The sequence below is a fragment of the Plasmodium gonderi genome (genome assembly GCF_002157705.1).
Source record: "Plasmodium gonderi DNA, contig: Pgo-contig_255, whole genome shotgun sequence".
Lineage (NCBI taxonomy): Eukaryota > Apicomplexa > Aconoidasida > Haemosporida > Plasmodiidae > Plasmodium > Plasmodium gonderi.
This window is the reverse complement of record NW_021629167.1, coordinates 31,821-59,478: the sequence shown is the minus strand read 5'-3', so window position 1 is coordinate 59,478 and position 27,658 is coordinate 31,821. Positions and strand designations below refer to the sequence as shown.

Here is a 27,658-nt window from a genome sequence, read left to right as displayed (position 1 = left end):
AAATTATACTTATAGCATTACATAATAGAATGAAATAAGATTAATTATAAATGTTTACTATAAATTAATAAATTAAAATTACCTCATTTCCCATTATCAATGGTTTTTATAACTAATATATAATAAATGCTTGTAGGAATAATACATACTTGTTATATACAAGAATTTCTATATATGAACTATATATATTGTTCATATTACTAATTTTATTGTTCTGTATACGAACTTATAAATACATATTCATGCTGAAAATAAAAAATACAACAATTGTTATATTGTAATACATGGATTGTATTTTCATATTTAATTAGATACTTAAAAAAGTAATATTATTTATTAATGATAAATAGATATGAATAAATCTTTGAAAGAGGAACTATAAAACATATATATTAAATTTTTAGTACCCAAACAATATTATGTTCTGAAAAATATCTATTTTAAGATCATAATATTGAAAATAAGTATATAAAAATGTATACATTTATATTAAACGAAAGAATATAATTTTTATTTTATTACTGAGATGCATAAATAATTTGTGTGTTCTTCAATTATAAAGGTCTTAAACTATTAATATGATATATATTATTTTTTTTTGTATAAATTTAAAAAATATGCATAAATTAGTAATATATTATAGCTTTTGAATTATTGATATATGCTAATATAATTGTTGTATTAGACACAAAAATTTGAGTGTATATATAGTGTCATAATAAAATAATTATTAAACTTATCATTAATTAATCAAAAAATATTTTCTAATTTAATTATTTAAAACATTATATGAGGAAGTTTTTAATAAAATAAATATAAAATATATATAAATATTCTATACATATTATTAAACATGTGCTGTAGGGCTATATATGCATAAGAAAACATAAAATACATAATAATAACTTATATTTATATAAATGTAATAATCTATTATTTCAGAAGAATTTTGACAAAAAAGGTATCATATAAATTATAGTTCAGTACAAAAATAAAATTAATTTTATACGTAATATTTATTCTGTTTTAATATTTCCAATTTATGAATATTCATTTTGTCAAAGAATACATGTTTATATAATAATAGTAGAATGTGCTGCAAAACATAAATTTTATGATATTCATATTTTTTTTTTAATTGTGCATTATTTATAAATATATTATTATTTAACAATTTCTATATATTTTTTCACCTATTCTGAATATATCTATTATAATTATATTTATATAAAATTTCAAATGATTTATTTTGAATGTGAATTAATAAAATATTTACTATATATGTGCTATTGAATAAATAATAGACAATTATATATTTTCTGATTATTAATATATGAACATAATACATCTTATTTTCATATTATTTTATTCATAAATGAGATGAAATGAGCATTAAAAATTTATTTTATGTTATAATTGTAAGCTAAAAAATAATATGTTATATAATGGAGTATGATAAATTATGTAAAATGCATATACGTTTAACAAAATGTTATTATTGTAAAAATAATATGTGAAAAATATGCATTAAATCTTATTTAATTTACATTAACTCCATCAAGCGATATAACATAAAGGATAGAATATTCCAATGATAAATATAAATTACGGAAATTTGCATAAGTTATTCATTCACCAAGAGAAACATAATAGAGCACCCTCTTCAATATATGATCACAAAAATTTAGATAATATCAAATTATATTTATCAGAGAATTAATTATCCTACTTATAAGTATTTGCATTATTATGAAATCTTCGAAATATTTTATGAAAATAACGGGGGAAGGTATTATTAATGGAAAATATTTTTAAATTTTTGTAAATATATTTTATAAATAAAAAAATATTATTGATGTCGTTATTTATACCATAATATATATTTAATCATATTACCCAGATTACTATAAATAGACAATAACTATGAAAAATGTCATGAGGAATTTGTCTTATATATATTTATAGATTTATTTAGAATTTTCATGTTAGTTTCTATTATTACACTTATATAATATATATTTATGTAAATTTACATTGTCTATAATATTCATATTATAAAGGTTCTTTTTATTAACTTTTTTTCATTGTAGGAATTGTATAACAAAAATGTGAACTTGATTTTTACACAATATTACTAATTTTTATATATATTTATGTATATATCTATGGAAAAAAATTATGGGAAAAAATAAATGTATTATTGTATAGTCAAATTATAGTCTTTAGTAAAAATTATAGATTTCTCTTAAGTTTTTTCTTTACTTCATTTTTTTTAGTAACATAATTCATATATAAATGTAATTATTCCTTGACTAACATAAAAAATGGCTCTATATATCAAGAATAAAATATATTTATTTTTTTACTTTCATAAAATAGAAAAAATATATTTTTATTAATACTAATTTTTATTAAAATATGATGGAAAAAATCCTTTTTGTAAAATATTTTGAAAATATATGTAATGAAACTTGTTATTTACGATAATATAGTAATTAGAGAGAATGTTTTGTATAGTAAATATTTAGCGAAATTTTGTTCTCATATTACATTAAAACTGTGCAAGATTTCTTTGATATTGTACAAAATTAAATACCTTCTTTGGATTATATTATCTCAAAGTTACGCTGTTTTATTTTGCTTTACAATTTTTATATTTATAATTATATTAAGTTCTGAAATACTTATTATACTATATTTTTACTACTTATAAATTATTAAAAAGAGTTCCCTTTTATTTAAATACAAAATGGTCATGCTAAAAATACTATATAATTCTCTGTATTATATTTAATAGATACTATTATCTTTATTGCTACGAAATAGGAAAATGATTCGTAATTTTATGATTTTTTCAAATTTTTAATGAAAATTAAAGAGAATATTCATTCCCATATATATTTAAAAATATAATAATTTATTATTTATTTTTATCTCAGAATAAAATTTTATAAATGTAACAGGATATTATTATTTATTTTAACGTTTCATAAGAACAACAATATAATGAATATAATTACAAAAATTAGTATAGATAATGTATAAACATAAATTTCTGTAACTATTTTTCTATGCCTTTTTAAATTTACATAATAAATTAATTTATATATTTTTTGAAATAATAATAATGTAAGATGTACCATGGAAAGGAACTTACATATTTCAAAACACTGCATTATTTTTTATTCTGCTAATATCATATATTTTATTATGGAATTAGTAAAACACATTAATGTTTCTTAAAAATCAACATATATTACATATGTTGTTTTATTAATGCTTACGAATAATAGTTTTATATTATAGAAAAATAAAAATATGCTACTATATTTACGCAATAGAAAATCATTACAATATTGTAATGGGGGAAAAATATATATGGTTTTAGAAAAAATAAATATCAAATATGCTTTTTTCTTCTAATGCTTTTATATATAATAATTTAATTAATGTGAATATAATTTGCTTAATAGGGTTCATCTAGATATAAAAATAACTTTTTTTTTATTACAATTTATCAAAAAGAGAAAAAATAAAATAAATATTATTATAGTAGCTTGTCTAATGAAAAAAAAGTGCAGTTTTTTAATTTAAAATTTTTTTAGTATTAAATATTTTAAGTATATTTCAAATAATGTGACAAGTATTAATTAAAATATAAGATTATATATTTCTTTTAATGTAAACGATTATACATTTTAGATGTGTATAATCCTTTAATTATATTATGACATCTATTTTACATATTTAAATGTATGTAAAATTATTAATATAAAAGAAATGTAAATAACTACATAAGAAATAAACACAACTTTTGTAAGTATTAAATGAATAATAAAAAAAATACAATTAATTTGTTAAGGACTAACAATTGAGAATTTAATAATTATGCTTCCCTTAATGCTTTATGCCTAATATAAATATAGATTTTTAATACTTTAATATAAGATAAATAGATAGATCTCTATATAAATATATTCTTTGGATATGCAGGATAAAATAAAAATGTTCTATTCTACAGTACACAAATTAAATAACATATAATCAAGTGGTCAATAATATAGAACTAAATTTATGTATAATAATATATATGGACTAATGAAGTACCAATTTGGCATTTATTTACTTTATTAATAATATTATTTGTTTTATTTATTGTTATCATTACTAAAACCTAATAATATGCAATAATGTTTTTGTGGTAAATTTAAAAAAGGATGTTAAGAATGTAACGGTATTAAGACAAGTACTCTCAAGAAGTTTCTAAAAATATATGTTGATTTACACGCATTCATTATTATATTATATTGATAATCCTTATTGAAAAATACTAAAATATAGTGGACATGTGAATAATATTAAGTAGTATTTAATTTAAAATTCATGGATATTATTTGTGTGATATTTATTTTTACATTATCTATATAATTTATAAGTTTATATAACATATTTGTTTTATTCAGGTTTTCACTCTTTTCTATATTTTACTTTTTTTAATATATACTTTAATATTTCATTTTATAAGTTTTATCTTTGAATGTATTTAAAGAAATATTTATCTGGTATATAGATTTACTATAAACGTATATATCCAAATATTAGAAAAAAATGTCTTAAATAAATGCAATGCTATTTTCTGTAATATTCATTTATAATATTTTCTTTGTTCACGTTAAGTTATGAATTAAAGAAACACACATAATGGATGTACTTCAATATAATTTTTGTTTTTTATATCAAATTAGATGGATGAGCCAAATTTTACAATATTTTTTTAAAATCTTAACGAGGATACACACGTCTTTTTACTATATATTAGAATGAGAAAACAATAAATGTATATTTTAATTATAATGTGTGTATATTATGATGTATACGGGGTTTTTAGAAAAATATATTATTTTAAAAAAATTACTAAAAATTTTACGAGAAATATTCTTTATATAAATAGAAATAAAAAACATGTTTTTTCAAATATATAAAATAGTTTATTGAGATAAATATAAAAAAGAATTTCACAACTAATATTAATAATTTAAAAAATACAACATTGTGCAAATATATTACCAATGTTTGATGTTAGATATGTTACTTTTGCATTCATTATTACAATATATACACAATGAACAGAATGAATGGTTTAACTGAATCATCAAAAAGTGCAACGTGTAAATTTTGTGCGTAGTACATATATATAGAAACATAGAAATACCAATATTAACTTACATAAAAGTGCATAGAATAATAAAAGAAAAGACACTGTTTTATATGTAAGTAACATGTTATCATTTCTTTATGATACTGATCCGTAATGGGTTTTATCTTGTTCCGTTTTTCTTTTATATAGATGTCTATAATAAAAATAATTTTAAATAACGCACATACACAGAAATCATTATTCATAACTTTTATAAAATAATTACTTTATAGCAACAAAAATATTTAAATAAATTCACTTTAATATTTAATCATAAATTTAGAATTATTATTACTGTTTTATATATTTAAAATGGAGATTTTCTTCGAAGATATAGATATAAAGACACATTATAGATACACAAAAATTATCAATGTAAGAACAATATTTTTCATAAACTTTTCCATAATATACAATATTACTCTATTAAATACATTTAATATTAGTGTAAACTAAATGAAATATCTCTTATATGTGTACACATATTTTTTTAAGTAAATAAACACTAAATTGTATTGAGGGTTAATAATATACCATAATATGATTTAAATTATATAAAAATTATGAATCAACATTATAAAAAATAAATATATATATTTAATACTCTCCAAAAAATATAATAATTAAAATATAAGCTCCCCTATATTAAATCATTAAATCACATATATAAATAAAATACGAATTTAGAATTATAGAACAAAAAATATACATTTATTACTATACAATCTTGTATAAAAGAAGTGAAATAATAATTTTTTCAAATTTATCATTAGATCAATAAATATATTTATTAATATACTGTGGAGAAATTATTAATTCTGAAAAGTAGCATGGTATTATATATATCAAAAGTAGTGTGTTTTAATCTATAAATTAAATTTTATATTATAATGACATGATAATTATATGTTATTAAATCATATTATATAAAATTAAAATAAAAAAAGTAAGTTTAAAAATTCATTATTTATTGTATAATTTTTGTATAGCTTAATGGATTAAAAATTGTAATTGCACAAAAGTACTTATATATATGTAGTATATATACCATTGTTTTATTTATTAAAAATAATATTCCAATAATATCAGGAATCCCTAGAAAATAATATAACAAAAATTTAATTTATTTTTTCATTATTTGTCAGATTAATAATATTTTTAGTATATCGTATATTCTATATATTGCAAGTAAAAATGATCATATTATTATATATATGGATAGAAACAATATATAATTATAATCAGGATATAGAAAATGTAAGCACTTCTATAAAATAAAAAGATTTAATAAATAAATAATTGGGGTGAATTATGTTTAGTATTTTATGAATATAATTAATATAAAAATTATATTAATATAAAAATATACTTATTCAATATTAATGTCATATGAAAATTATGTATATATAATATGTTATTTATTATCTGCTAATGATGATATCTTATACATAAATATACCAAATTACGAAAATATAGTAATATTAATTAAAAAAAATATACTCTAATATATTATATATATAGATTAAGTATAATTTACGTACATTATTATACATTATTTATTACATTATAAAAATATAATATAAAGAATTTAAGCATAGGTATAAAATATAATATTTCTACAATTATATTATTCGAAAAGTTTCCCAATAATTATTTAATGTTGTCCTGTTATAATACTTATAATGAAGATATTACGAATACAAAAAAAAATTTATACTAAAATAATATTTTTTTTAGACGATTAAGTAATAAAATGGAAAATACTTGAAATAAATTTATATTTATCCTTACAATTCACTCAAATAATTAGATATTATATATTTTACTAATTATATTTTGAAGTTTGTCGTTCATATAACGCACAAAAGCATGTTTTATATTTTTACTTTTCATCATAATATAATATTATATACATATTTTAATGTGTAGCTAATGATTAAAATAATGTATTACGTGTTGAAATAATATAATCATTTGTATCATACAAGCATAATATGTCTACTAATACTAATATTGTTTTATTATTTATGTACTATATTATTCAACGTTCCAAATCTTTATATTATAACACTTATAAAAATATTTTAACTCTTAAAAAAGTTAAAATATATTTATAAAGACGAAATTATATGAAATTTTGTTTAATATTTTACAGTAACAAGGAAAAAAAAAAAAATATTCATTTTGCTCTATATTTATGTTGAGTACTGCTATTATATTATTATGCAGTGTAGCTTAATAAAATGTTAGAAGAATAGTAATTTCTGTTATATCATATGTATAATAAAGAAAATATATCTCTTATCTACTTATATATGTATGTGGACATGACACTTAAAAAAGACATAGAAAATAATTCTATTTTTATAATTCTGTATATATATCAGCAATGTGTTAATAATAAATGTAAAATGAAACCCTAATATCATTTAATATGATAAAGAATATTAAATTGTTAACATATATACGGTACAGTATCATGTATGATTCATTTTAATAAATATTTCAATTTATATTATATATAAATAAAGAAATTCATAGGACTTGAACATCCAAACAAGTTTATTTTATTTCTTTCTATTTTATGCATTTAATTATGTGTATGGTAATAACATGAATATAAAGATGAATTACCATAATATTATATATATTAAAATTAGCAATATATATCAACTTTCATATTCTCTATCCTTAAAATATATTAACGAAATTCTATAATTTTAGCACAATGGTATGTTATTATATTTTATTTATAAAAATTATTATTTTTATAAAATTGTTTATTTATTTTTATTTCTTTTTTTAATAGTAAAATTATAAAAATATAATGTATTCACAAGTTAATTCTAGTATATTTTATGCTATATAAAATGTACTTATCTATTATATGTTTCTTTTATATGAAATATATAACTATAAGAAAGAAAACATGTGAGATTCTTTATACGACATGTCTTTATTTTTCAAAGCGCTTATATTTACTTTTATAAATTTTATTATTTTTTTCATTTGGTTAGCAAACATTTGTAATTATATCTAATATGGGGGATAAAATTGTGTGTTTTTAATAAAATAATATTTATTATAACATAAGATTTTTTATATATTAATCTATGCATAATTATTAAAAAAAAAAAGCTTCAACATAATATAGATTTTGTAACACAATTCATTTTTTCTTATTTTTAGTATGATATATTAGATAAAAATTTTTCAAAATATATGAATATTATGGAAAATTGTCGTGAAGATAACAGCGAATGGAATGAATACTGCAAGAACATTAATAATAAATTTTTATATGCTACTAATCAGCATGCTAAAGAAAAAATGTGCCATAAGGTGATGGAATACTTATATTACATATATAATGATTTCAAAAATCCATTAGAAAAAAATGGTTTAATATACTTATATTACTGGATACATAAGTATCACCTAAATGCTGAAAAAAATATTAACTCTATCAGAGAGTTTTATGAGGAATTACTCAATATATATAAAAAAACTGCTTATTTTATAAATGATATTGATGAACATGAGTACAAAATATTCTATAAAGAATTGAAAATATTCACATATATTTGTGATTTGAATATTAGACTTTATGGTATAAAAAATAATACATTTGTTCCTTGTAAAAAAAAGCAAAAATGCGATTGTGCAGATGATTTTGCAGATATATATATGCGCCTTCATAATGCATGTGAATCTAATGGTGATCGCAATTTTTGTGAGACCCTAGAAGTTATTAGTAATGAATAAAATAAACTAAATATAACTGAAACATGTGATACAGTTAAATGCAAAATGTTACCGTGCATTAAATATGAGGATATAACTTTACCTTATTCTAGAACTAGTACTAAACAAGCTATTTTAATTCCATTTACTATAATATTAATAATCTCTCTTTTAATATTAATTCTGAATAAGGTTATTTATTATTTCATTTATAAATATTTATACGATAAAATGATTTCTATAAATAAATTAAAGATTAGTGCTAATCAATCACATATATAATACATAATTTGTTTTATTATGAAACAGTTTATTCCATGGCGTTCATACATCAACCGTTTTAGAAAAAAATATTATAGCAATAATATAGATAAAATATTTACAATGTTGAAACCTCCAGAAGTATTCGACAGCATTACATGGAATAATAGATATAATATATTATATAATTCTACCTAATATTATCATTAAATATATAACTTAAAGAAGATGTCTTGATTAATCTCCTTTAAATAGGTATGCAAAAATCATATAGAAAATAGTTCCTTAAATAACATGATATATTGAAAAAATTGCTATAATAATGAAGTAAATTTATATTTTAATTTAAATATCAGTGTTTGAAATTAAATTATATGATAACATAAAAAAGAAATTATCAATGTATTTAAATTTTAAACGAAAAATTTCATTCAACATCACTTTTAATTTCTTGATTAACTATTGAATAGTTTAAATAATGTAACTTTAATTTTTATAGTAATATATTATAAACTAAATATTAATATATTATATAATATATATTCGTAATACAAATCGTGATATTAGTGTAATCCCTATTGTATAAATTATTTCTACGTATTTATATATACATTAATAATAACTTTTGAATTATTTTTTTTTTATCACTATATATAAACAACATCAAAAAAAAAATTGAAAAGAAAATAATAAAATATTAATATATTTTATATTTAATTGCAAACGGAAAAACATATATCTAACAATAATAATATATTGATGAATGCTACATAAATTAAAACTGAATATAACATAAATATAAATAAAAAGTTTTATTTTAATTCAAGATTTACATAATATGCAAATTAAGAATTATATTATAGCAGTAAAAGTAATTCTATATAATATTTCATTTTATAATTAGGAGAAGTATTTTTTAATTAAATATAAGGAACTCTAAAATGTAAACAATTTATCTTTACATAAATAAACCCAAATCGAAATATATTATAATAGAATTATATTTAAACAATATAATTAAATCAAATAGGATACAATAAGAAACATTACCTTTATAATATATTCGAGGAAAATAATTATATTTATGAGTTAAACTAATTCAAAATATATTATTTATGAGAGCACAAGTATATTCAATGTATGTATTAAAATTATATTTATGATTCATTAAGTATTCAAATTAATTATATAAATTCATTGAAGTATAAATATTTCATGAATAACTTTTATGCAATATTATGTTGGGAATATAATCAGTTACTTTGATAAGATTAAATTTTTTTTTTCCCAATTGTTATATATTGTTTGTCATTCCTTATTTTTTCAGTAAAATATTTAAAATTATTAAAATGTATATTCATTTAATATATTTAGGGTTTTTTTTTTTTTTTTTGATCTTGTTTAACAATTTACCATACTTAGTAAATATTATAAAACATATATTTCCGTTAAATATATAAGAACATTATGACAGTAAATATTTATTGCCAATAATGTTGTATTATTATATATATTAGTAGATTTCCTATAATTATTATTTATAAATATATATGTTTTAATATCCTAGAGCACATATATCTTGTTGGTTGTGAAATAATGATAAGCCTTTATATATATGTTATAAACTATTTTATATCTTAATAGGATTTAATTATATTTTAAATATGATTAATATATAATATTATATACACGTGTTTTATCATTATACATGAATTATAAAAGAAAATAATGAAAAAATATCAGTATTTTAAAAATTTTCAAAAAATAATTCTATTTTATATAATAAATTTATATGTGTATGATAATGGCATTATAATAAATAAAATTGAATTAATATATTCATTGAATAAATCCATGATGAATACACAAGCTAAATATGAAAAAATATTTGAATACAGTATGATAACACTAAAATATAAAACATCATAAGATAATTTTAGTAGTTATATAATAAAAAAATTTTATCAATTATTATGCAATTTATTTAGATATAATTATCTTAGAAATAAAAAACCATTTTGTTAACCTATAATATTTATGTTACCTAATATAATAGAGTATTTACTAAAGGCAAAATTCTAATCACTTAAGTATAAAAAGTGAAACTGCAATAATTCATCCTTTGCAATAACAAATTAAAAACAACATTTATCATGAATTGTATATTTTTCATATGTTATTTTCTTTATTTTCAAATGTTTAACACATTATATATGAAAAAAATAAATCATTAGTTTAATTATATTAGGTTAAAATATGAAAATTTAACAAATAATTCAATATAAATATATATACAGTATAATTAATGAAGAATAAGTTTTATCATATTTGTTATTTAAATAATGGTATATTCTTATATAGTATTTTTTTTCTTATATTATTATAACATAAAAAAAAAAAAAAAATATATGGCTCGTAGTTTAGGAATAAACATATAATAATATTTCATTATAATGCACTATATAACATAAATATAAATATATAACATAATAACTCATATATATATGATGATATTAATAATAATGGTTTTTTATTTATATATTTCTAAAATAAATATATTCATGAAACATTACACTATTATAATATTTCTATTAATAGGGTTTATAAATTCATATAAAAAAACAGACAAAGAAAAATACGTCAGAACTGTAAAGGGAAAAAAATTTATATTGTTATTATACATATACATTATGTTATTCTGTAACTATAGAACAAATATGACCCACAATATATACATGCATTCATACATTATGATGCATTACATAAAAAATAGTTGAATATCTAGTATATAGCTCAAAATATTAGAAAATACAAAAATTATATAATATTAAAAAATAAAAGAAAATGTATATAAATATCATTTATAAAAAGGAATAAATATAAATTCTACATATACTATAAAATAATATGAATTCATTTTCCACATATTATATTTGGTACATTTTATTATGTTATTTCTTCTATCAGTATAAAACAAGATAGGTGTTTATTTATTAATAAATTGAATGAAAATTTAATATATTTATTTAAAATCTTTAATTAATAATCACATACCTTGAAATAGGTATATTTATTATAATTAGCTATGTGTATTAGAATAAAATATTAATAATATATATTGTGCCGATTTATGATTTTCTTACATCATTATAGAGCATGCCATTTATATTAAAGACGATATTAAAATATTACTCTAATAAATATTTTTACCTTTATTGTTATACTTACATGCTTCATTTGTACAATTTATATATAAGCCCCAGATATTACAACATAAATATCATATGCCAATAGAACCACACTTAATATTATTATACATGGAATAAATATATATAACATATATAAAAAGTATAGTTTATAATAACATTATTAAGATATATAATGATTATATATTTTAAATGCATACATTTTATAACATATTTTTTTATTAATTAATACGATAATATAATACTAATATACATAAATATACTTCATGGTCCTATATAAGAAATATGATATATTTATTTTCATCTCTTAAATATATGTATGCGTATCTTGGTACTTCATTAAGACGTTATATTTATAAGTTTTATTGAATATAATTTAATATAGTTATAATATTCTCATAATTCTTTTTGTATTATTCAATTATGCTTATATATATTATATTAAAATATAATTATAATTATCTATGGTTTATTAAATATTAATGTGTTCACAATATAATATGTTTTGTTCAAGGTAAAGATATACTATTGACAGTTTTTTTTTTATTATGCATTCCATTATTCAATATCCAAGGTGGTGTCTTATTATACTTATTAAAATAATATATATGCTATAATTAAATATTATCTATATAATTCCACTTAATGGATTATTTAAATATAATTATTATTCATTATTTTTAATAAATAACATACATTTGTAATTATTATTATAATGAATTTTAATATTTGTATATAACCTAATTAATATAAAATATGTAATAATTATTAATAGATATATATTTATTATTAATTATTTATATTTTTGATAAAACTCATAATTCCAATTTGTTATATTTGAATATATTTTGTAATTTTTATTTCATTTATTGACTTAAATTGTAAAATTTTTAGGGTATTACTCTATGATTACTTTATAATATTAATATATTATCGTTTTAATAATTAATTATTTTTTTTCTACAAAAACCAAAAATCTTAATCTTATTTTAGTTACATAAACGAAACTATAGTAAATTTGTTAGTTGGTATTATATATTTATTAGTATTCTCTAGATTTATATGATATTAGATAATTTTTACCAATCATATTTTTATATGCTCCTTCAACTGAGTCTACTAAAAAAGGTTGTTCTTTATTTTTTATATTCCACATATTTTTTAATTTCATTATACACGGTTTTACATATGATCCATAAGGGGTATACTGATAACAAATATATAATGTTACATTTTTATCAATATATGTTAAGTTTAATATAATTTTTTTCAAAATCATTCGTAGTATAAAGTATAAGGTAATATGAATTTTTTAAACCAAATTTATTATTAACCATATATAAAATGAATATAATTATTAATACTGTGAAAGTTAAAAGAGTTACAGTTAAAATAACCTTACGCATACCTCCTTTGTTAGCTTGATGTAATATTCGTGGAACTAGAGTACATGTATTTTCATCTTTTTTACTGTTCATATGTTCTTCTTTAAATTTTTTCAGTACTTCGCAAAAACTAGTGTTATCATTTGCATGACATGTTTTATAAATGTCCAAATATTTATTAAAGTATGTTCTACTGGAAGGACATTTATGACTATCAGTTTCAAAATTTCCAAGATTATTATATAGCCAATTTAAGTTCCCAAGTTTAGAAAATATAACTTCATCAAGATTTTCAACATGATTCCTACACTTATCAAGTCCCTTTTTATTTTTTTTATTATATACGGTTATCATATTTTCGTAGCAGTCTCTTTCTCCACTGCAAGAATGATTAATTTTTTTAAGTTCATTTTTTAATCTGTAGTTGAAATATTTGCAACTTCGTTTTATATCATCTTCATTTGATTTAACTTTAATAGTTTCTAAATAGTTACTAAGAACTGAACAAGTCCATACGAAGTAAGCACCAGTAATACCTAATTGTGACTTAATTCCAACGCATATATTATTAAATGGATTTAATATGACACTTGTATTGCTATTTTTCTCAGCTGCATTATACTCTTGAACACATGATGGAAATATACCAGTAAAATCGAACTAAAAAATAATATCATAATATATGCCAAAATATAAATATTTTGAAAAATAAATGACGTAACTCTTTCCAAAAATAATAGAGTTTTAATATTAACACAAATTATTATTTTAGTTGCAAGTAGAAACATACGTCTGGCTCCTCATCATCAATTTCAACCATTATTTATTGCTTATGCTAATTAATACTAGTTCTTATATTTTTTTATTACAATTATTTACGTGTTAAAATATAAAAATGTACAGTATATTTAGACCATATATATTGATTTTTATTATTTATAAAATTGTCACATTTTTTAATATTTATATTTAACACTTCTTATGTATTAATATGTGGTAATATTATGCATTCGGGATTAGTTTGATATTTTTTATTTTAAATAAACATTGATAAAAAAATATTATAATATTGAAAAAACTTAATATTTTTATGTAGTTAACACTACATATGTGATATTTCTATATATATTATTCATAATATAAATTATTTGTTTTACACAAAAATTGAATGAAATATGCATTTATATAGTTAATAATATTATTAAATATATTTATTCATATTTTTCTAACTGATTTTAAATATTGAATACATGTAAATTCAGTTATAAAATATTTATATCAATCATATACAAGCTTTTTGACAAACATGAAAAGGCATATTCATTACTTATTATTTACCTTAAGAATCATTTTATAAAGTATTTATTATGTAAATTAGCATGAATTAAACATTTACAAATAATAACAAAAATTTATTATGATTAAAAATTTAAATGGTTATAAATAAATATATTATCATCTAAAAATATTTTTCTCACAAGTTCTCTTGATAAATATATAAAAATTCAAAAAATAAAACGTCCTTAATAAAATACATGTTTTCCCTATTTCTCTACATTATATCTTTTAGAGTTTATATTATTATATATTATTTGTGACCATGCTTTTTTAATAATTATTTAATTATGATTACTATGCATAATGCAATAGTATATTTGAGTGCATAGCGTATCAATGACAAAAAAAAATTAAGAAAAACTTATATCATATTTGAAGAGTAACTTTAACATAAAAGTAAAGAGAAATTTATATTAAAAAAAAATATCTACACAATATGTGATATAATCATTAAATTATTAAAATGTATGAATATTTTTCATAAATTTGTCATAAATAATGCCATATATTTTCTACCAAGTTTTATGCATATTTTTCAATGTTACATAGCAGATTGTTACATAACTAGACTCTATATTATTTGGGAATAATTTATTCTTATATGAATATATAATTTTAAGAAAAATAAATATATTCCACCTTTTATTTTCTTCTATATATTTTTACAGTCACACATTTTATGTCATTGAATGTTTTATACATATAAATGATTATATTATAATTATTAAAAAAAAAAAAATAATATATAATGATTATGTGATATATTTTTACAATAAATTTATATATGTATAAAATGAATCAATATTTTTAACAACAAAAAACTGTTTTTAGTGCACTATATTAACTGTGAGAGGTTTATTTGTAATATTTTAAGAGCTCTTACAAATCACTACTTTAGAGCATTTTTTATTCATATACATTCAAAAAATATTAAAATAAATAAATAGAGAAATATAATATTAATGAATATATTGATGTTCTACCTTTATTAATTTTAATATTTCTGAAAGTTTGATTTATTATTTATTTCATTTCCTTATATAAGGAAATTATTTTACCTCATATTTATATAATTTTCCTTTTTTATTGTAAATTATTTATCTGATTTAATGAAAAGTTTTATGTTTTATCTAAAATTACGGTTACTTTTTATATAATTCTTAAAAAAACAAGAATCAAAATAATTCAATATAAAAAGTGAAAAATCATTTTATGATATGAATTTATTATGATATACATTATAAGAAGATGAATGGATTTACCATGAAAAAGGAAGAATAAATAGTTGAAATATGATTACATCTTCAAAAAAGTAAAAACATATACTAATCTAATTTAATATTAGCTAAATATTATATAATTTTATATATATTTACAACATTCAATCGTTTTTTTTTTTTTTTTTTATGTATTAATTTAAATGTTTGAGATATGAACTTTAATTTCATTGGATAATACATGAAAATTATATTATATATTAGCTACATTCGAATTTTTATTGATTTTATGTATACATAGTTGAATTCTGAGAAAAGAGATTGTTAAAAAGTATTTTTTCTCACTAAAGCCCTACCTCATGCAATTGAATGCATGGGTTGTACTATTAGTACCAGATTCTATATTATTTCTTTAAATATAACAAGTATATATTGTGTTTTCTTTATGAAGAAGAAATAAATAAAAATATTTTATTTAACATAATTTTTAAAATTTCAATAATAAACTAAATAATAGTTTTTTATTTATGTTTATAACCTCTTAGGGTTGTTTCCCAGAAATGTATTACTCAAACGTATTTATGAATGAAAGAAATCCTCAATGATGCTGTAAGATAATGTTTTACATTAAAAATGTTTATTAATTACATTAATAATTCATTAGAGTTATAAAATATTTTATTCTATTAAAGTACATTTAAAGATATATTTGTAAATAATTTCGTTAATAACAAGTTTAGTATTAAATACTCTATTTCAACACATATTTATTTACTAAAGAAGGAATATTAAAAAAGAATATAACAGTATTTTATGAAAATACGTATTTAATTATGGAAAAATACAATTTATAGAATAAATATTATATTAATGTATATTTAATGAAATCGCTTTTTTCATATTACATTTTGGTAAAACGAGATTTTTATAAAGAAAAAAAAAAGGTGGTACATTATACATAAAATAAAAAATTGACTTGTATAAATAATAATATTACATAAAAAATTATTAAATGACTTTTTAAAGTACTATTGATCAGAATATTATATAACATATTTGTATATTTAAAAAAAAAAAAAAATGAACATCTGGTCAAAATAAAATAAGAGCCAGTAATATGTACATTACATATTCACTTACATATTTAGAAAAACACACCACATATATTTTTCTTTTAAGATTTGATAAAATTAAGTATAATGCATCAATACTTTTTAATTAAATATGAAAATTATTTTTTTTTTATATATGAAATCTAAAAAATTCTCAAACTTTCATGTTAAAATAGATATTTCTATAAATCCATATATTCGTATATGGATAAATATATTGTAGGATTTGTGTACGTTAACGACATCTTTTGTATATCTAATTAATTGTATTGAATTTTATTCATATGTATCTCTTCCTTATATATTGTACACAATTTAACTAAATTTTTGTTAAGATGTGTTAATATAATAGCCTATGGTATGTATATGTATTTTTTCTGAATTATGAAGTACAAACTTCACATTTCTAGAATAAATTTTGTAGAGATATTTTTATACATATAACTTTATAATTTTGTAGTATACTAGAGTGAAATATTTTAATTAGTTTTTTACAATTCCTCAACATATTCATAAATATATTCATGGATTTTTACGTTATGAATCTTCTAATCTGTCATAAGATATAGAGATATTTTTTTCTTTAAACCTTTCTCTTTTTGGTAACACCCTTTTAAATTTTCTTTTTTCTTCTCTTTTTTTACTAAAAATTGTCCACACAGGACTATACTATAATGTAAAGAAAAATAAATTTTTGACAATTAAATTTTAATCAGAATGTAAAATTATAAGACTTTTGGTTGTGCATAAAATATAAAGATATATATTACTTTTTTTAGAACAGAAAATATGATAATTCCCGTAAATGTTATTGTAATAAATATAATATAAAATTTTAAGGGAGATTCTTCAGGTATTTTATTTTTTGTGATTAATACTGAGTCTCCTTTAGTTATAACCCCATCTCCAGGATATATATCGTTATATAAAAAAAGTTTAGTATTTCCATAAACATTTGTGTCTTTAATGTTAGCATCAATACTTCCACCTTTTCGTACTTTTATATGTGTTTCCTCATCATTTCCTACATTGCAATTATGAAGATGTTTTAGAGAAGTATTAGTATTTTCTTTTGCTTGTCAATCTTCTCCTCCATGTATTTCAGAAGGTACAAGGTAATGTGATTGCCCCCTTTGACTTGTCACTTTTTCATTATCTGGAGTTCTTTTAGAACATTGTTTATTTAGTGAATTTTGTGCTTTTTCAGAACACATACCTCCTTGATGCATTTCAGGGAGTTCCATATTAGTATTAAGTGTTTGAGTATCACTAGTATGACCATGAGTTATGTCTTTATCATTTTCCCCCGTTGAATATTCAACATTATTACTTTTGCAACCAAGAAGCTTAATAGAAATTTTATTTCCATTCTTATCTTCTATATATATATTTTTATTATTTTCACAAGGACAACTTTTATAAAGAAGATTATTTTTGCGAAAAATACTACTTAAATTTGCAGCATATGTTTCAAGGATTTCCGTGGAATCGAAATTCTGCCATGAATTACTTTGTGAAGAATGCAGAATTGGATCAGATTGATTTCCTTCATATGTCGAATGTTCTGACTGAAGTGAATATTTTGGAAAGCAATTTTCACTGATACAAGTAGGTTGACCAACATCATGCTCGGGTACTGTAGGTTCGTGCACAAAGGATATTAATCCCATATTTGAGTCTTTAAGATGCTCGAAACTAGAATTTACAGTATTAGGTTCAAGTAAAAATATATCTTTTTATTTTTTGTCTGATAATTTTTGGTTTTCATAGGAATCTGCTTTATAATGTTTTCCATTATTTTCTAATATTTTTTGACTAGTTTCTCCTAGAGAGATTAATTCTGCTTCATATTTTACTTTTCCTTTGGAAAATACATCTGATTTATCTTCTAACTTTGTTTGTTCCTTATGTGCTGATGTTAAAAGCATAAAATGTTCATCAGGTTTTTTACACTTAAATAACACATTATTCACTTTTTCTTTAATATCCCTAAAAATAAGACTTACATTACCCTCAAAATATATATTGTATTTATTTTTCAGATCTTCTATATCAGCACATTTGGATGCATTTATTATGTTATTATTTTTAAATTGATCTAATTAATTTATTTTCTTGTTAATCTTAACTTCAATATTATTATATAAAGTTACACAAGAAACTTCATCCAAAGGTTCTTTCTCCGAAGATGTTACAAGGGTTATTTCAACCATTTTCTGTGCATTGATAGTAATTGTATTATTTTTGCTACTTTTTCATTTTTTTATAAACTATTTGATTACAAAAGTAGAAACACATTTAATATTGAATTATATATTCTTGTTACATGAATTTATATTAGTACATTTTTCTAGGTATTAGGAACTACTGTAAAATAATATTTTTTATCATATCATTAATGTGTAAAAACGTTAAATGAAGAATCATTTAAATAAAATTATATGTGTACCTATATAGTGATTTATGCATAACATTTTAATGTGATTTAACGGTAGGTAATAATATTAGAACAAATATTACGTTCTTCTGTTTATAAAAAGTATACAGTAAGTGTCTACATATTCTAGCAGAGTTTTAAAATTCAATGATAATCAAAGTATATATAAACATTAAAAATGTAAATAAAACAATTAAAATTTCGTAGTTTTATTTAGTAAAAAAAATAAATCAAATATAATACATTTTGTAATTTTTTTTTTCCATCTTGAAAATCAGACACATTCATTATTATATATTTTTTCCTTAATTCCACGATCACCTTTGGTTTTAAATTGGTATAACTTCTATAAATGCTGTTATTAATAATAATTAATGTGATTTCACTTTTTTTAATACCATCGCATTAAATATTTATCTGTATCTGCCTTTTTATTTATTTTGATGATAAATGTTCCATCTTATGGTGTTACATATATTCGTCAATAAATAGCATAACTGTAAATTTTATATTGGCCTTAAATTACCAAATCTATTCGCCATTATGCCTATATATTATTTAATATAAATTTAATATTTATTAGTGTCTTAAAGTGCTGTATTTCTTTTTTTCTTATATATATGTGCTGCTGAAATGCTAAAAAATATCTTTTTAATTATATATTATAACTTTTGTGACTACATGTTTTCGTTCCTACGTATAATTTTTTTTTGGGTATACTGAAATTATTCTTAAGAGTTTGCTTTGAAACAAAAAATTAATATAATCCTTAGTTAAATACAACAAGTACTAATAATAATGATAACTATATTTTTCCCCTTTTTTATGAATTAAATTATACAAGTACAAAATAAATTAAAATTTACAGAACTAAAAAAAAGAAATAAAGAACCCAAGCATTTATAAAAAATAGTGAAGCTTAAACTAAAAAATATGAAAAAAAAAAAAAAATGAAGAATGTTCACAGTTTAAAGCAACTTTGTTCTAAATATATATATAATATGTTTTTTTCAAATAAATAATTTAAAATTTTGGCGTTTCTTTACACCTTTATATATTTTGTGTGAACTAAATTTTTTTCGACAGTCTAAAAAGTGATATATTCCTTTAATGTAAAAAATAAGAATTAATGAGAATTTATTTAATGATAATTATACGTTATATATTTTGTAAAAATTAATCATTCTATATGAATGTATTCAAAATAGTAAGGGCCTCACTTATATATAACACATAATTTAATAATAAGCTCTAGTGGAAGAATGAATTTAATAGAAAACAAATTAATGTAATAACTAATATATAAAACACCATTTTACGAAAACATGAATGATAATACAGAGTAAAAAAATTACAATTTATATGAAAAAGATTTTTTTATAGACAAAATTTAAAAAGAAAAAAAAGTAATAATAAAATATATTTTACAAAATATATAGCTACTTATTTTTATTGGAATTAAGAATTTTTTGTCAAACTCTGAATCATTAATAAAAAAACACTATATTTTTTTATGAATTAAAATTTTAAAAAATAATAAAGTACTGCCCTGTATTGTGTTCTACGAGGCTTGTATTATTAATTTTTCTTGTAAACTTTTTTATAGCAAAAAATGCCCATTTTATAGTAATAACACAAGCCTAATTTAATGTGAATCTAAATTCAAGAAATGTTTTTACGAATAATTAGTTGTTTCGGTTTTTAAATAAATATAAAGAAATGCATAGTTATATTAATATGATATGTGTTCCTTATTAATACGCCTATAGAAATGATATATATAAAATTATGTTATTAAACATCATTCATACATTATGAATCTCGATGAAACTTAAAGAGGAAAATATATATGCATACTTAAGTTTTTATTATAAATATCTAGTAATAAATTAATATTGGTTATTATGTAGAACTTTCAGAAAAATCAAGATTATTTCTAAAAAAAACATGTAAATATATATACGAATAACATTTCCTACTAGAAGGCTAATAGGTGACTATATTTACATACACATCAAAATTATAATGTATAGGTGAATGTTAAATATTTGAATGATAAAAATGGGGATTGCAATGAATTCGAAAAAACTGTTGAAGTTTTAACTTTTAATGGAAATAGGTTTTCGTCAACATAGTTTAAAGAATCCACATTGAACATCTATGCTATCTCAACAAATGTTTGAACTAATAAATTGTTGTTCTTTAAAACATTATAAAATCTTGTGGTGTGTTAAATTCATTTTAAACAAAATATCTTACCTTCTCATTAAGTATCGTAATCATTTTCTATACATACTATTTTAAATAAAAATAGAGAAAGAAATAATTAAGAAAATATACAAATATGGAATTATATATAGTACTCTCTTTGTATTTAATTTATTTCTATGGATTAATAAAAAGGTTTTTATTATTTTTTAGTGAACTATATATATAAAAAAAAATTCATAAAAAATACTTTTTATTATGAAAATGATTAGATTAATAAAGCTTTACATGTATTATCTTCATATTTTTTACATAAAAAATACGATATATTTTATAATGAATTAACTTTTTATAGCTCAATGTGGTTTATTTTTTTGAAGTATTTTAAATGTTTGCAATAAAAAAAAAGCTGTATAATGTGTTACTTTTCATTTTTATTTTATTCATTCATGCAGGCCATACATAAAATTTATATCTTTTCCTTTGTTATATATATATTTTAGTATATTAAGAATTATATGTTTTCTGGGTCAACGCTTTTTATGATATTTATCCTGTTATAACATTTCTTTAATACGAAACACAAAATTTTATTTATACTAGTATTATTATGCATTATTGCATATTTGTAATTATATATATAATGAATAGCTTTATATTTTATATTCCAGATATTAAAAAATTTAAAATGTATCACTTTATACGATTAAAATAAAAATAGATTACAGAATTATTTGTGTTTACATCATTAAACATATCATGTTATATATATTCTTATATCATGACATATTCACTGTATTTGTTTGCGTCTATGGGTAACTTTTAAGCAAGTTCTATTATATTATATATAATACTATGGAATTATAATATGTGATTTAATGAAAATTTAGAGACAAAATTAATTTTTTATGTTTTCTTAGAAAATTATTACATTTAAAATTAAAGAACACGTGAAACATATGTCCATGTTTATAAAAAAGGATATATTCACTATGTTAAATTATTTTATATCTATTTAAAACATTAATATTATAGTGTTCGTAAATTTGTTTATAGTATAAATCTACTTTCACATTTGCAAATTTTGATAAATGTGCATAATAAATTTATTTTATTTATATTACGTCTTTTAGTATGTACATTGACACGTTATGTAATTAATGAGTGATGATTTATGTTTTTCAATAATATAGATATAAAAATAAAATGTATACATTACATGAGATTAAGATATTCTTTTTTAATTCTAAATTTAATTTTTACTTGTAGGATCATATACAATAATTCAATTTTTGTAATATTATATATGTTTATGATTCATTTATATTAATCCTTTCAAGCGTCATGTATATTTCATTCCTATAAATGTACGTGATATGTATATATAATAAAGGTTACTGAAAATGGCAACAGGAGCATGTCTTAAACTTTAATTTGTGCAAAATTTATAATTATTATTTCTTCAACATTTTAAAAATATTTTATATATTATTCTTAACATATATTATATATTTATCAAGATTTCAATGAAGAAAATCTGAATTCAAATTGAATTAAAACAGAATTACTAAAGGATTCGAATCAAAGAAATATGGAATTAATAACTAAATGTTTACAAAGTGATTTTTGCAATATTAATAAATAAATAGAACTTTTCAATGATAAAAATTATGCTTAGTTATTAGAAACTAAAAAGTACGTGTTATAAAGGAAATATTTAAAAAAAATACCTTCCATATATGTGAATTATTTTTTATATTTGTTAAATGAATTAGTTAATATATCTAGATTAAAAGTTGATCATAAGAAAAGTTTTATAGAACTCCTTGAATAATTTTTTATGGAGTTATATAATAACAAAAATTATAATAGCATTAGAAAAAAATATATGTACTAAATTATTGAAAAATATATATTAAAACAATTACACTGTTTTTTATTAGGATAAATATTATTTGTATAATGAATTAAAATAATCTACAAACATTATATTCTAAGTATAAATATTAGTTTAACAAAATATGGGAAAGAATATATCAGTATCTAAAATCTCATATTGTATATAGAAAGATAAATTTTTCCATTGATTTCACATCTAGAATTGTCCTATATGAACATTTACTTTTGATGAATGAATTTCTATACTCTACAAATCTTCATGTATACAGTAATATTAATCTCACTTTTTATAAATGTATTAAGAACTCCTAATGTAGATAAAATTTTAATCTCATACAGTATTCAACAGGATAGGATATTCCATGGGGGTATTCCCCAAGAGAACTATGCTTTAGTTGACGAATATCAAGAGACTAATAAATTTATAAGTTCAATATATACTCAACACTATTTTAATTCTATTGAGAACTATAATCATAAGTGTGGTAAATAACAAATTAACATAAAATAAATATATAAAAATATTAATGAAGTGTACTTTATTATTAATTTAAATAAGAAAAAAGTTACAGTTATAGAAATATAATTGATTCATGTATTGTATTTATATATTTTTTATTAGTTTAATACTTTCGTTGCGCAGATACAGGCTGGATTAATCAAGAAATTATTACAAAATAATAAACATTAAAGTGATACAGATTCATTATTACTGAGTGTAATTAGCAACATATTTATTATAGCATGCACTTCTTGATTTTATAAATATAAATGCAGCACTTGAACAATTAGAGTAAATACAAAATATGAAAAAGAAAACCATGATTTTTTTATTATAAATACTTGCTAATATAAATATAATTGATTGAATAATTATATAAAATAATGATAGAAATATGGAATTCTTATTACGAAATGAATGTATTATTTTATACATATTAAAGAAATTACAATGTCATTTTTATAAAATATGAAAAATATATATAACTATGATATTAAATCAGGATGATATAAAAACAATGGAATGTATTTATTACAAATGCATAGTAAAATATGAAATATACTTTAACATAGCACTTTTATATATACAAAAATACGTATATATAATAATATAATTATTCATGCATTTTATAAAGTTTATCATGTATTAACAATTATAAAATTTATATATTATTAATGATTTAATCCATCTAAATTTACAAATAAATTAATGTACAATATATTTATAATTATAGGGCATATGTGTTTTTTTTTTTAGAATGATACAATGAGCATAATCATACGAAACTTTGCAAGTAGGCAATACTGTTACAATTTTTTCTTCGATAAGAAAATGTATATTATTTTTAATATATCTTCATTTGTTGTAACATGCGTCATAACAATACATGTACTACAGGATGTTTTAATTATTCTTATGTAAATATATAATTCATTAATTAATATTCCAATACTCTATTCTAATACCTAATTGAATCAATTGCTTAAAGTTTAATATTATTTGTTTTTTTCTGTTAACGTCTAGGTTTTATTATTGATTGCTTATATTTGATTTATACCTTTGTATCTTTTTTAATATAACAGAAAAATAGAACATTTCTAAAGGTTTATTTCTATGTAAAAATATAAGACATTTTATATTATATTTTTTAAAGTACATATGCATTATTGTTTAATCAAACATAGTATATGATCGTTTTATTAATAAAATAATGAATTGTAAACTAAGAGAATTTATTTTAACTTAAAATTCATTATGTTAAAACAACATAATCATGTAATATATACATAATATTATTATTCACTATTTTTTCTCATAATGAATAATATTTGGATTATTGTTTTGAATATTATATTATCAAATTTACAAATGTATATTTATTTTTCATTTATTATATTAATTGTTTCTCCTTTTTTTGAAGTTAATAAAGGAAATATAATACATTTAATTTTTTTACAGGTACTTATATTTGGCTTAAGGAATTTTTTTTCAACGATTACTATATTTTGTCACAAATTAATCACAAGAATATAATAGGTTATATCTGATATCATCGGATATACTTTTGGAATTTTCTGATTGTTGCAATACATTCCATTTTTCATCTGTTTTATTCCATTTATTCCTTTTTCTTTTTAGTATATGATGAACATGAGAACCACATGAGGTGCACTAAGTTATAACAAAAATTTGTTATATACTAAAATTATAATTTTATTAATATATATTTTTTTTCTAAAGTATTTATAAAATAATTTTATTTTATAAATATGAATAAAGTATATCATTATTAACCTTATACAGGATACATAAAAACAATAATAATATTAATATTAAAACAATTGTAATTGATATAGGAACAATAGAATTACTTGTTCGGAAAGATGGTAATATTTGGTAATCGAGATTTTTACAAATTTTATTTTTCATTATTGCATTATATTGAACTCTAAATTCATCTAGGGAACTACAGAAATCCTTGTTGTTATTTGAATTACAAGCATCCTTATAATTCATATATATATTGGAACACTTATTGGCACAATAGCATTTTTTATCTTCAGGACAAATTTTTGTATCATTAATATTATTTAACTTAGTGTACAGATCATACATATCATTCACTTTTTGCATATGATTGTCTGTTATATTAGTTTTTATAAAATCGTTACAAATAGGAGTATCACTATTTCTTTTATAAACAAAGAGAATAATGTCATAAAGTGTTTTGGTATAGATAGCTTTATTCTCCCCCTTAAGTTTATTATACATCCAAAAGTACATGTATTTACAACTTGCTTCTTTTATTCTGTCATAAGACGTGTCATGTATTTTTTTCAAATATGCCATAACTGTTGAACATATTGTATTATTTATAGTACCCAAAACGTCTGAAAACACATTATTTATATTCGAACATTGGCTTGTAAACTCACCATTGCTATGAGTTATTGAAGAATTAAAAAGTAATTCACATTCACTAAATGAATTTACAAATTCATACTGTAAAAATAAAAAGTAAATATAAATCAATAGTGCAACAAAAATTATATTAGGTTAAAATACATTTTATAATATATTTATAGAAATTTATGTGTGAATACAATTATAATGTTGTAATTTACATTACAATAATTCGAACATACTATAGTTTTCCCCATCTCAGTTAATATTCTTTCCTTTTTCAGATTAAATAAATAAAATAATAAAAATTATCAGCATGAAAATATATTTTTAAATATGAGTGTGCATAATATGTTTGGACTCTATGTCACAAAATTACACAGTTACAGAATAAAGTTAAATATGTGTATGTCTCTCCTTATCACTATCTATTATACAGTATAAAATATAGTAGGAATTATTTATTAATTATTATACATATTATTAATTTTTTCAATGAAAAAATGAAAAACATAAAAATATAATTTAGAAACAAATGTAAATGTTACCCCTCCTTAAAGTTTAATGTTCGAAGAGCCTTAAAATTTGATGATTATATAATTTTTGCAACACCCTCAGTAAAAAAAATATATAATGCTAATACATTTTATTAACTTTATATATAATTAACGTTTTCCTTCTATATAACTATTTTACACAATAAAATATATTTTAGTGTAAAAAGCATGAATTCATAGAATAAATAATTA

General features: G+C 19.0%; 3 protein-coding genes across 3 annotated transcripts, besides 3 other annotated features; 1 reads left to right on the top strand and 2 right to left on the bottom strand.

Moving 5' to 3' along the window:
- Positions 1-8,238: 8,238 nt before the first annotated feature.
- PGO_002440 (variable surface protein) lies at positions 8,239-9,223 on the top strand (the record flags this gene model as incomplete). The annotated part of the gene is made up of 3 exons (XM_028691127.1): positions 8,239-8,253; positions 8,387-8,944; positions 9,032-9,223. The coding sequence occupies 3 exons, from the start codon at positions 8,239-8,241 to the stop codon at positions 9,221-9,223; spliced, it is 765 nt and encodes a 254-aa protein (XP_028546928.1).
- A 4,227-nt stretch (positions 9,224-13,450) lies between these two features.
- On the bottom strand, positions 13,451-14,600 carry PGO_002435 (variable surface protein; the record flags this gene model as incomplete). The annotated part of the gene is made up of 3 exons (XM_028691126.1): positions 13,451-13,615; positions 13,743-14,453; positions 14,580-14,600. The coding sequence occupies 3 exons, from the start codon at positions 14,598-14,600 to the stop codon at positions 13,451-13,453; spliced, it is 897 nt and encodes a 298-aa protein (XP_028546927.1).
- Positions 14,601-17,997: 3,397 nt separating this feature from the next.
- Positions 17,998-18,129: a sequence feature (nonsense mutation produce stop codon;~variable surface protein).
- A 101-nt stretch (positions 18,130-18,230) lies between these two features.
- Positions 18,231-19,472: a sequence feature (nonsense mutation produce stop codon;~variable surface protein).
- A 183-nt stretch (positions 19,473-19,655) lies between these two features.
- Positions 19,656-19,673: a sequence feature (nonsense mutation produce stop codon;~variable surface protein).
- A 6,348-nt stretch (positions 19,674-26,021) lies between these two features.
- Positions 26,022-27,166, bottom strand: PGO_002425 (variable surface protein; the record flags this gene model as incomplete). The annotated part of the gene is made up of 3 exons (XM_028691125.1): positions 26,022-26,177; positions 26,301-27,008; positions 27,110-27,166. 3 exons carry the CDS (start codon positions 27,164-27,166, stop codon positions 26,022-26,024), a joined length of 921 nt encoding a protein of 306 aa, XP_028546926.1.
- Between the last annotated feature and the right edge of the window lie 492 nt (positions 27,167-27,658).